A 12771-nucleotide genomic window follows, 5' to 3' on the forward strand; every position below is an offset into this window, starting at 1 on the left:
TTAGGAAGTGGAGATGAGATTTAGGAAACTGGACCCTGAAGGAGGGGAAGTTTCATGGTTAGAAGAGCCCCCAGAGATGTTCCTGATTTTCTAGCTATAATGGGCAAATCTCCTCCACTTCTGCCTTTTGACTTTTCCCTTGCATTGAAAATTCAGTTATTTCCATGTCAGAGGTGTATTCAGAGGTTGGCTGGGTTTCTGCAAGCCTGCTGGGGTTTCCAGAAGCTAGTGCTGTCCAACAACTTATTTTTAGGAGATCAATATGATGCCAAGCCAACATTATTCCAACGTTCTAGGACCTATCACCTTGTATGATGGCTTGGCACCTTGCTGGCTAAACACCTTTAGCCTTACAAAGACTTTGGGGCCATTTTCTTCACAGTGTTCTACTAGCCTCAAGTGGGACAAGAAACTTGTCAAGATCTTGTCAAGGACACCATTAGCTCTGCAGTATTCAATCCTGTAAGATGTGAGACCTAAGTGAATGCAGTACCACAGAAGTTCAGGAAAGCCTCTCAACACTGTTTTTTCTTGGACTCTCACCAGGTTCTTTCAAAGGGTCTGGTTCCATCTTTTCTCTGGCTGCAGGATAAGTCTGACAGCCCCCATCACTCTACGGTTTGAGTGGACCACAGCTGGACTTCTTGGTTGCATGGGAGAAGGTATTGAGCTCACAGGGTAAGCTCTGCTGTCAGTCAGTGCTGAGACTGCACAATGTAACCAGCAGCCATTTCTAAGCTGGTGAAACAAGAACACATGGTGACTTCTGTTCAACCCTTCCCTGTACATGCCACCTTCCTACTTCTTATTCAGAAAAGAATTTGACTATACAGTCAGGGCTAAAAAAAAAAAATAAATAGAAATAAAGTAAGACCAAGTTCTGCAAGTCAAGGCTGAAAGAGGATTATGCATGAGAAGCTCCCAGCTAAACGGAAATACAGGGCTGTTCTGCAGCATCCCACTCATGAATCCCCTGCATTCAAGCTTTCAGTGTGTCCTTTGCATTTGTCTCCACACATTTCCATGACAGCCATTTTGCTCAGTTTTCTGGATATATTGTAATTACTCCTCTATAATTGACCTTCAAGGCCTTTTTACACAATCCTGTATGTCACTGTGTTCTTCCTGTGCTGGGTCAGATTGTGTGCCTGGGGCTTACTGTCTCTCTTGTGCATAAAATACTCTGTATTCATTGCTCTCGCTTCCCTTTACACCCTTTCGCCTTTCCCTATGTGAATCTTGAGTCTGAAGGTATGGGGAAGGGATCACATCTTATTGCTGCATAGATTAACTGGAGAGCAGTCTAAAGATCTGTGCTGCAGCACAAGGCTTTCCTTGGAGGCTACACCAGAGTACGGGTGATTTGGGTTGTTTCAGTCTAAATTTGTCTCTTTGTTGCAGTGACTCACCATGGTGAGGTAGGTCTGGTGAATGACCTGCTGGCACCCAGGAAGCTCTGTCTTCACTGGAGAGCCTACCCCGCCACTCAGAAATCCCTTGCTTTCCTTCAAGATCATCTTTGCCTGAGCATCTTTTTACCAAGAGATACTCCCACACAATTGTTCCCCTAACTGCTGTGTAGGGAGATTATTTATGGCTCAAGCTGTGCTGAGGCCCCACCTCCCACATCCCCAGGACAGGTTTTATCATGCTGTCATTTCTGCCTTCATCTTGACAGAGCAATGCTGGTGCAGGAGGAAGCCCGTTCCCTGTGCGGGTGCTGCCTGGCACTGGAACAGAGTCTGAGAGGATTTCTGTAATAGCTGGTGTGCCTGGGGCATTAAAGAAATATTTCGTTACAGCTCATTCTGAAGCCCAGCACACAGCGTTTGCTACCACCTCTCTACAACTCCACTCTTCCAGGCCCCTGTTCCTCCTGCAAAAGAGAGCAGCACAAGGCAGGGAGCTGGGACATTGGGCATGGCACTGGCAGACGGGCAGGCAGCAGCTATCCCTCGTGTCGACTGTAGTCCACATGGGCTCTTCTCTCTGGCAAGACATTTTGCAGTCTGTATCCTCTTCTAGAATGTCTTTCACCCTGAAAAATCCTGCCACAGTCCCACATGAGTGTCCCACACAAGGGAGCTGCAAGAGACAAAGGACAGTACAGGTTTGCTCTCCCCTGTTCCAGGTTTGGGTGGAAGGGGCTTCAGGAAGGATCTTCAGCACTGTCTTTTTGCCCCAACTATGGTGCCAAACAGCATTTCTATAGGACTGTCCAAGGGAGGGTATTTTCTCCATTTATTTTTAACCGCAAGCCTAGTGGAATAACAGATAAATGCATCAGCCCATTAAAGGCTTGGCTTGTTCTGCAATGGCGTTTTTAATATATGACTAGGATGTGGTTCGGTGTTGGCACTGGAGGTAGAAGGCATTAATTAGAGCCATGTAGTTATGCCTAGGCCCTGAGGCAACACATGCAACCTAATTGGTTGCCCTGGAGCCCTCAATGCAGAAGTGAGGGGAGTTCAGCTTCCCTTGCTTTCACTGGGACTCATCGCCTGTGTGGCTGGAGTTCCTATTTCCATGACGCTTCCAGTCAGTTGGGTGAGAAGAGCCCATCTGCTGATGGAGTGACTGTCGCCCCCCCTTGCAGACCTACACTGCGCCCTGAGGCTACAGTATAGCCCCACTGATTTTGGCAGCAGTGAGGCAGAATATGCCCTTGTACCCTTTGCAATGCCTTTAGCACAACGTACACCAGAGAGGAAATGGTTCTGACAGCCCCACTAGGCTCAGAGAAGCAGCCCTGGGGTGCAATACAATGTTTACCCCAAGTGGAGCTGCAGCTGCAGCACCTTTCTAGACACTGATCCATGTGTCTTAGGGCAAGCTGAGCATGATCGTCTCCTGGAGCCAGCTGGGGGAAAGAGCTCTTGTCTAACCCCTCTTCACCCAAATTTCACCTAGATCTGTACAGTTGTTCAGACACTTTGACATGGCAGGTTGATCTCTTCCAAGCTGGAAGTTCATCATTATGCTGCCCTGATGATACTCAGACCCTTCTGCCTCTAGGAGGGAAAACTGTGTTGCAGACTTATGAAGATGACCAAGGACAGTGCTGGCAATATTTAGAAAACTCCTGGAAGCTCCCTGTTGCAGGACCTGGGAGGCTGAAAGGGATGACATGGAGTTGAGTGGATTCTAATACAGCAAGGACATGGTACATGCAGGCAAGGACTGAAGGTCCTGAAGTACCCAAATGATAATAAAGAGGGTTCCAAATGCACTGCACTCCTATCTCTCTAGCTAAGCCCACTGGATTGGGGCTTGGAGGCGAAGTGTGGAGGACACCTTTTCCCCTTCTGTCATCTGCCAAAGGGATTTTCTTCTCCCTCTTGTCCTGCATCAGCTAGGGAGGGATTCACAGCAGGAGGGATCTGGAGAGCCAGGGCTAAATCATGAAAAATCCTGATCCAAGTGAGGCTTGTGTCAGTGCTGGCCAGACCCATGTATGTGGACATATCTTCCTTTTAGGGCTGTGGGAAGATGAGTGAGATATGGAGCAGGACACTGTAGGGAGAGCAACAGCTACTACTACAGCAGGGAGAACACATGTTTTGGACAGAAATGTGTTTTCTGTGAATGGTCTGGATCTCCAGTCAGGGTGGCAGGAAAAGACCTCTCTCTTACCTTCTGCAGCTCTCAGCAGGGCTGCCTGCAGGTGCTAGGAAGGCACAGATATGCCTTGTCCTGGTATGGACACACTGGGAAAGCTCTGAGCTCTTCCACTTGGTTAAATTTGTCACTCTGGCTGTGGCTTAGAGAAAAGCCTCTCCCCTCCCCGCCCTCCTGCCATCAAGAAGCTGCTGAAGGAATCAGGTCATTGATCCTTCAGTAGTGAGGCCCCTAATTAGCCCAGCTTCTTGGAGTCTGCCAGAAAAGCCGGCTGGGTGTAAGGCAGCTGGGTCCCACAGTCCTCAGTGTGGGGGAGAGAGGCCCTTCACAGGCAGGAGCCTGGAGAAGGAAGGAGAAAATGGCAGCACTTTGATGCATTAAATATGAGGAAAGTCTGCCCTGCCTGATGCTTTTTCCCAATGCCTGGGAGGACAGGAGACACACTTTCTGGGTGACAGTGGGGGCAGGTGAGTTTGGAGCTGGGCTTGCCGCAGGCAGGGAAAGCAGCAAGGAGAGGCAGCTCTTCCCAAATTCTCTCGCAGACACAATGTGCACATGAAGCTCCAGCTCCCCTGGGCTTCTTGTCTCACACACATTTAATAATGATTGCTGGGCTAGGTAATAAAGTGCTGTTTAATAGCAAATCGATCTGGCAACCTGTAAGGGCACAAAGTGCTGGCTGCCAGTCCCAGTGGCTGCCACATGCAGACTCAGTGCTCTGGCAGCATAGGGTTCTGAAGCCCTGCCACAGCACCCCTCACCTTGGTACCCAGTTGTCCCATATGAGCTCTACTCACACATGCCACTGGTGCCGATGGAGTCCCCATGCCTAGGAAGGAGACAAAGGATAGGCGATTCCCCCCCCCCCCCCGCCCTTGTATCTAGAAGTGGTTTCCTGAGATTCATGTGGCATTTACCATCTTCGGGGTGCCTACTGACACCATGATATCAAGTTCCTGGTGGCCTGAAACACCTTGGCACCCATGGCTGTAGTGTGCTTAGGGTGATGAGCTTTGGAGAGGTAAGTCCCTGGCACGGAGCCTGTGCTCTAAGGCAAGGACTTGCTTATGTTGGTTGGTAGCCTGGACCACACAGCAGATTTTGTCCTCTCATCCTCGTGGTTCTTAAGCAATGGTGGGGCACAGGGGAGGCCTGTACCCTTTGGCATAGAGCACAATGCACAGGCCGTGCATGGTCATACATGACACGCGCCGGTGGTCACAAAGTAACTTGCATGCAGCTGAGCACGGACAGGCCGTTCATGTTGATGTGCACGCTGAAGAACGGAGAAACGCATGCCAGGACACGGGGACTGAGTGGCGTGGCATTGGAACAGGCACACCGGCATCCGCGGTCGCGCTGCCAGTGCTGTCAGTGTACGAGGCCAGGTTCGCACTGGCACAGGCGGTGTGCACACCGGGACTCGAGCATGTGCAGGATGCTACACGGCTGAGGGACCGGCCAGCCTGCCCACACACAGGGACACGCACCCCGGTGTGAATTCGACCGCTCCTCGTGTGCCGGTGCCACCGAACGGGGCGGGGCGCGGCGCCCGGCGGGGGTTTCCCATTGGCTGCCGTGGCTGTCAGCGGGGCGGAGTGACGGCCCCGGGCCGGGATTAGCGCGGCAGGGAGCGGCGGGTTGCGGCCGGCGGCATCGTGCCGCACGGTACCGTACCGGACTGTACTGTACTATATCGTACTGTACCGCGCCCGACAGGGCGGGCCGGGCCAAGCCGAGCCGAGCCGAGCCGAGCCGCCCTGTGCCGGCAGCGGCGCGGAGGAGTGGCGCGTAGGATGCGGTGGTGGTGGCGGCGGCACTGCCGGTGAGACGCGGGGAGCGGAGCGGGGCGGGGCGCGGCGGGGACCGGAGGCCGAAACGGGGCGTCGGGCGAGCGGGGAAAGTTGCAGCAGTTGTTGCAGGGACCCGGGCGGCTCTGCGCCCTCCCGGCGGCGGTGACCGGCGGACGGCGGTGACCGGCGGGCGGCGGCACGGGGCTGCGGTGGCACCCGGCGGGGCCGAGACCCGCTCCGGCCCCCGCGTGCCGGTGCGGCCGGACGGGCGCGGGGCCGATGCCCAGGCAGGGAGATCGCGGCGGGAGGCTCCGCCGGCCCCCCTGGCCGGGGGTGCTCCCTCCTCATCCGGATGGATGTCACATCCACTCAGGGCTGATCCCGCCAAGACGGGAGGTGCCGGGTGAGGGAAGCCGAGCGGGGGGGGGGGGGGGGGGGCGGGTAGTGAAGAGCATGTTCAGCCTCAGCTCCAAGGTGGGGACACGTCCCCTGCCTAAACACCACACCAGAAAGAGGTCACCGCTTTGCCCCACAGCCTCAGGGCCTCCAGGCATCCCGCTTCGGTCACCACTTCATCCTCTCAGACTGCTCTGTGTCCCTCTGGAGGGCAGAATCATCTCCCAGGGGCCGTCCTGCCCTAGCCCCGTCAGGTAGCCCGAGACCCACAGCCTGGTTTCCCCCATTCCCTGCCATGGGTTCCATGTCCAGCACACAAATACGGCCCATCGTGTGAATTTAAGCCCAGCTCTGCACCTTTTGCCTCTCCCATCTCTATCCCGTTCTTTGCCCAATCTCTTCTCGTCCTCCCCCAGCTCCTACGCCTTGTCCCCACACTCCGTGGCGTGGGTGTGTGCTTCCCCCGCAGCGCAAGCAGTTCCTGCTGCCTGCTGCCTTCACTCCGCAACACCCCATTCCACAAGGAAAGTGCTTGCATGGAGAGCAGCCATCCCCTGTTGCACTGGGTATGGCTCAAAGCAATGCCCAAGAAGCATCCCTGGACATTGCTTTGGCCATTAAAAGAGATAGCCAGGAGGAACAAGTTTCCTGCAAGATGTTTTATTGAAAAAATTTAATCCCCCAGTGATGTGCAGCCCCTGGCTATCACACTGCAGCTCCTGAGTTTTTCTCTTTGAATGCATGCCCAGGGTTGCCCAGGCAGACACCCTGTGAGATTTTCTTTGCAGGACTTCTCCTGCCTTTAGGCAGAGGGACCAGCAAGTCTTTCTCCAGCCCACCAGTGCTTTACAGCCCAACCCATTCATCGCAGTGATTTAAGGAGCATCCGTTTGATTCACAATTGAAATCAGCAAGCAGGAAGCTGCCACTCATTCCATCACTGGTTTTTCATCTCAGTAGCATTTGTGCTTTTTTACCTTTCATTAATAAAGAAAAGCTTGCTCCACTGCATGGTGTAGTCATCCGGCTTTGGTGGGTCAAAGGCAGGCATGGCCTTTACTCTAAATTTGATAATTCTGTTTTAATAACCAGGAGGACATTCTGCTTATCCCATTTATTCTAGTAAAAACTCACATGTTTTGAGATAGGCTGTGTTTTGTAGATTTGTTATGTTACAGTGAAAGCCAACAATTCCTAGAGATAAGTTTTTTCCTTGGCATATGTGTCAAGGAAAAAATCTTTTTATTGAGATAAAAAGAAGAATTAATTTGAAATATATAAACCCCGCATCTTTATTATTTAGCAGTTAACTTCAGCAACACTGAATGTGAACACAACCATAACAGGAGAAAAATATTGTAAAAACAGTAAATGATAAATTAATCAGGAGAATAAAATTTGCAGTGAGTCAATTAGAGATTGCTGTTGCTCAGCAGGACAGATATTTTCAGTAGTGTAATAGTGCAGATAAATGGGCGCCTACCCCACCGGTGTAGTTTGGGTTATTTCATTAATAGTTTTGTCTGTGCATCTCTGGAGACTAAACATTTGAGAATTCAGCCCCACTTCTTTTAGGAATTGAATCCTGTCTGGTTTGCACTCGGAAACAGGGAGAAGAAAATCATGCTTTCCTGTTTGCAGCTGGCATATGGTTTCTCACTTTCAAATGATCAAAGTGAGGGGCTCAGTATCTTAGCATCTGTCAGAAGGCACAAGCAGCCAAGGCAAAGTCTTCTCTGCATATTAGGAATTGGAAGAAGCTCAGGGAAGGATAAGTACAAGTTTTAGCTCCACTGGGAGAAAGAAAAATGTCAGCAGCCCTGCCAGTGGGGTTGATGGGGGCTCTGGGTCCTGCCTTTCCCTGCAACCACCCACCTGCTGCTGTGGTCTCATCTCTGGGTATATGATCTCTGGGCAGAGACAGGCAGGCGAGTGAGCTATGTGCAGGACAGGCTTGCTGTGTTCCCCCAGGCTGGGATTGTCTGTTACCACTGCTTTTTGAATCTACTGGTGTTGACAGCTCTGTCTGCGCCATCAGTAGTGGCTGCGACATGTACTGCTGTGACACAGTTTAAACCCAGGCTGACCTCCAAACAGAGTGGCTCCTTGCCCTTGCTGCTCATATTAAACTCCTTGAGTAAGTATAATTGGAGGATGTCTCAGTGATACAGTAGATACTTTTTTCCCCCCTTACTTTAGTAGGCTGTAGGCTGTGGGTAGTAAATATATTCAGCCTAAAGCAGAATGAATGAAACCCATTTTATAATGCATTCTTTCACAATGTCTGGGGTGCTGAACTGTGGGGAAAGTGCCTGAGCATCCTCGCACCCTGGGGAGAAAGCAAACCTTCTGGGTGCCTGGGGACCAAGCAAAGGGCTGCCAGCATCCCTGCAGTGGTGCTGGTGTGATGCTCTTGATGAACTTTGCCTGCTTCTTGCAGCAGGAGGGGATTTGCTGGGGGCTGTCTCACCTGAAGCATATCTTTCTTCTGCCTTGAGGGCGGGGCACCTTTGGCCTGTCGCCCCCCATGGCCCCAGACTCTTTTCTGTTCCTTCCCTTCCCTAACCAGCTCCTTGCCCTTGTTTCAGGGCTGCCTGAGGATGCATCGCCTCTTTTCTCAGACATTTCAGGGGTGCTGGGAACCTGCCTTGCTGTGCCTGTGCCACCCTGCTGGGCTCTGGACCTGACACCTCTGTGCCCTCTTCTGGCAGGATGGCCCAAGCAGGGGCACCTGTCCGCTTCCACGCCGAGGAGGCCTGCACCGCCTCTCCCCCGCCCTTTGCCCGCAGGGTGAGCCGGAGGCCCTGGCTGGCGGAGGGAAGCCCCGAGGTGGGGCGGTGCAGCCCCCCACCCTGCCTCAGCCCCAACCTCAACGCCGGCCGCCTCCACCTGCTGCGCAAGGGCCTGGCGCCCGATGCCCGCCGCTGCCCCCTCGGCCTCTACAACAGCACTGGCTCCTTGGCCCGCAGGCCTGCTGAGGCGGCGCCCTTCGGCAGCGGGAGCTGCCCAGGCACGGGGCGACTCACTGCCCCCTGCACCCCACGGTGGGGCCGGCCCAGCCCAGCTATCGCCTCTCTGGGCAGCCGCAGTCCGCCAGCCCCAGAGGGACGCAGCTCTGTGGTCACCTTCCGCTTCATTGAGAAGGCCAGCGTGCGGACACTGGGTTGCCCGACGACCCCCCATCTCCGCTGGGAGAATGGCCCCTACAGCCTCAGCCGCAGTCTGGAGCTCGGTGGGGACGGGGGATCCCCCCAGCCCCAGCCCCTGCCTCAGGAGCGGCTCCTGCACACGCTGAAGCTGGAGGCCTCCGCGTCTGACCCGCTCCTGGCTGGGGGCAGGACCCCAGGGGGGACACGTCCTTGTGGGAAGGAGCTTTGTGCCCTCGACACCAGCTGCCTCTGCCGATCCCTATCCAATGGGCTGCCAGAGGAGTTCCCCACCTTTGCCAGGAGTCCCCTGAAGCCAGAGCCCCGACATCAGGTAGGTATCAGAGTCTCACACACTGGACATGGGCTCTGCCCTGAGGGTGCATTGCCCACTCATTGCTCTCCTCTCTGCAGGGCAGCACCTGGCTGTATCCCCGGCAGAGCTCTGCCCATGCCCAGCGCATTGCCAAGGCCAAGTGGGAATTCTTCTATGGCTCCTCAGACACCCCAAAGACAGGTGAGAAGTTGCAGGTGGATGCCATCAGAGTGGCCCACCCCTTCTTTTAAGTCTGTATTGTTGGCAGGACTCACACTGGGGCTGCCCATCCCTTGGGTCTTCTCAGTGCCCAACAAAGAGCTGAGATTCCCCCAAGACTGGTCAGCCTATGTCCTCCTGGGGTCAGATCGTGCATGTACCAACCTCCCTGCAAAGTCCCCTGTGGTCATGCAAAAGAGGTGACAGAGAGCCCCTGGCTGCCTCTGCAGATGATCTTCTGGGTTTGGATGGGGTCTCAGGGCTGGCTGGAGATGCACTAGCTGGCAGCCTGTCTCTGCCTCTCGCATTCTTTCTCCTTCTGCCACCTCTTCACTGTTCTCCTGTGTTCCTCAGCATGGTAGAGTCACTGTTCCTGGAGGTGTTCAAGAAACAGCTGGAATGGCACTTAGTGCTGTGGTTTTGTTGACATGGTGGTACTTGGTCAAAGGTTGGACTTGACGGTCTTGGAGGTCTTTTTCAAGCTTATATGCTTCCATGACACATGACCACACTCTCAGGTAGAGGCGTGGGGTGGGAGGGAGTGTGTGTGTGTGTGGTGCTGCAGGAGCAGCTCCTCAGAGCTCCCCATTGCAGCTCCCTGTAGCTCTGAATGCTTGGGCCTTCCTTGCAGGCTCCTCTGCCCCCGACTCCACTCCCCTGGCTGAACTCCCCCAGAAGTCTGTCTCCCCACTGCCGGCCGAGCCACCGGCGTTGGTACCTGAGCACAGCCTGAGCCATGTGGAGGTGGAGATAGAAGTGTCTCCTTTGAGCAGCCAAAAGTCTGGCTCCTGTGAAACTGGGATTATAAGGAGGACAGTGAAGTACTCTGAGACAGACCTGGACACTGTGCCGCTGAGGTGCTATCGTGAAACCAACATCGATGATATCCTGGCCGAGAAGGAGGAGGTGGATTCAGCAATTGAGAGCCAGAAGGACAGTGAGAGCAACCCAAGTTTTGTGGGCACGCCAGGCAGGAGGAACAGCACACCGGAGGAGCCACCCGTCCCAGGCACCAGCTGCTCCAAGGATGGGCTGCAGGACAGGGATGTGGACGAGGACAATGAGGTGTTTGAGGCGATGAGGAAGGAAAACAGGGAAAGGTGAGGCTCCGTGTGCAAGGGCAAAAAGCTCCTCTCACCCTCCTTATTGTACCCTGCATGGCAAAACAAGCTCTGCTGAAGTGTCTGAGGCAAAAATCCCAGTAGCAACATGCAAGCTGTGCATGGGGGTGAAATGGGGTCCCGGGGCTGGGGGCAGGACTGGGAGGGGGCTCTCACTGCCCTATGGAAAGAGTAAGCCAGCACAGGGGATCCTGTGCTGGGCACTGGGCCGTGGGCCTCCCTTGCCTGGGGTGAGCCCTGCAGCTCAGGTTGCCCAGCTGAGTCGAGGCCTCCCAGCATGAGTCCTGCCATGGTGCTGCCAGGTGTTGGGGTGGCCACTGTCAGGACACCAGAGCACAGGTTGTGTCCTGGAGCGACTCTGGGAAGCCAGGTGCTGCTGGGCTGTCCTTCTCCCCACAGATGACTGTGCTTCAGCAGTGAGAGCAGTTCCATTTGCTCAGCCTCATTAGGTATTTGCCATGTTCGGAATAGCGTAGAGGATACATTGGGATCAGAAAAGCATTTTGTTGCCATCTATGTCATTTTTCACATGTGTGGCAAAACACCTTGTGCTGGGAGGCTGATGGAGTGGGTGGCACTAAGATTATCACTCAGTTGAGTACCCATGGGCAGCAAGTGTGCTCCCAGCTGCCCTGGACCAGGCACTGGCAATTAGCACATACAGGAGATAGCATTTTGGCTTGGTGGCATGAAACTCTGCCCATGGAGTTTCTGCTGGAGTGGTAGTTTGATCATGAAGAGTGATGGGCATCATCAGGTCCAGAACACTGTGTAGGACAGCCACCTGGAGGGGAAAGGCACTGTGCAGTCATGTTCTGACATATGTATTGTCAAGAGTCTTGAGTGAGGTGAGGAGGTTCAGCATCATCAGCAAATGCTCTAAAGGAGTAAGGACAGGTCTCATCTGGGAAACACAAAACCAGGGTGATGCTGGGATGCCACGTGGTAGCATGAACTCACCTAGCTGTGCAGAAGGTAGGTGGGGAGCATTTAGGTGGAAGAAAAGAAAAGGGAGGTTTTGATGTCAGCAGAAGTTAAAAATAATGAAAAACATACATTAATAATACATTAATACAGTAGTGCCCCTGCACTGGGAAGGAAAAGAATGAAGGTGCTGAGCTAACAAGGAGGGAAGGCATGCATCTCAAGGGGAGCTGAACTCCTGTCAGTTTGTCCAACCCTTGCATCTGCACTGGAGGGGACAAATATGTGTCAGCCACCCTGTTCTCAAAAATGTGGGTTCTAGAGAAAAGCTGAAAATAAGCCATTTGTAGTGTGGGGGTTTTTTTTCCAAGTTGATGTTTGAATAAGGTATAAATTTATTGTAAGTTCTTCAATTTGCTCTAACAATTTTTTTACATAGTGTTATTTTGTTTCCAAATATCTTTGAGGCCACTGTGAGTTGTATGAGCTGTAAGCCTAGACCTGTTTTTTGTGTCTCCTCTGAGACATGGTACTGTAGCTTCCCAGCCAGTGCTGAAAGCTTGGATGTGTAAACAACCACTGTTGCTCCAAAAAGATGGTGCTCCCAGTATAATTACCAATGTATATATGTGGGTGTCATGTTCATTTGGCATGGCTTCTTTGTAGACCAGTTGTTTTTTTCCCCTGTAGCCCCCTGAATATTTCCCTGGTAAGTGCAGACCCTGTAGACAGTGTCTTGAAAATCACAAGGCTCAAATTGCAAGCTTGTTCAGTCCCTGCATCACAGCCCTGGCTTTTTGCTTACACACTGTTTTGAGCTCTGCAGCTGCAGTCCTTATCCCTGTTTACCAGTCACCAGTATTGATGTCTTCTTCTTCAAGCTTTCTGCTTTGCCTGCTCACCGGGGCGGGGGGGAGGGTGGGTGAAGCTGGGGGGATGAAGAAGCCACCCTGGGTTCCTGGACCTGGCATCATTCTGCTGCTGCAGCAGCTGCTGAACTCCAGGCCTGTCCTGGTTGCTGGGAAGGACCAGCCCTAAAAAAACACTGAAGTGCCTTTGGATGCTGATTTTCAGCTTTTATTAGACATGTATGTCCCTTTAAAAATCTAGCTTTAAGGGTTTAGCACCCTCTGCAAGGGGGACTTTGGCTTGGTACTACCTTGTTGTGCTTCATATTCTGGCCAAAGTTCAGAATCATCTTTTGTGATTTACCCTCCCAAAATAAGAGAGGATGCTAA

At 53.1% G+C, this 12771-nt stretch overlaps 1 protein-coding gene across 2 annotated transcripts in view; it reads left to right on the plus strand.

The window, feature by feature from the left end:
- The first annotated feature begins 5275 nt into the window (after nt 1-5275).
- PSD (pleckstrin and Sec7 domain containing) overlaps nt 5276-12771 on the plus strand; it is a 37484-nt gene continuing 29988 nt past the window's right edge. For both annotated transcript variants that reach the window (XM_066191313.1, XM_066191312.1), the window contains exons 1-4: nt 5276-5443; nt 8396-9287; nt 9368-9470; nt 10120-10588. In XM_066191313.1, the coding sequence (XP_066047410.1) occupies nt 8520-9287; nt 9368-9470; nt 10120-10588 (1340 nt within the window). In that variant the 5' untranslated portion in view covers nt 5276-5443; nt 8396-8519. The remainder of the gene's footprint in view (nt 5444-8395; nt 9288-9367; nt 9471-10119; nt 10589-12771) is intronic.

The sequence above is a fragment of the Chamaea fasciata genome, unplaced genomic scaffold (assembly GCF_029207755.1).
Source record: "Chamaea fasciata isolate MVZ Bird 193981 ecotype frontalis unplaced genomic scaffold, bChaFas1.0.hap1 SCAF_9, whole genome shotgun sequence".
NCBI lineage: Eukaryota > Metazoa > Chordata > Aves > Passeriformes > Sylviidae > Chamaea > Chamaea fasciata.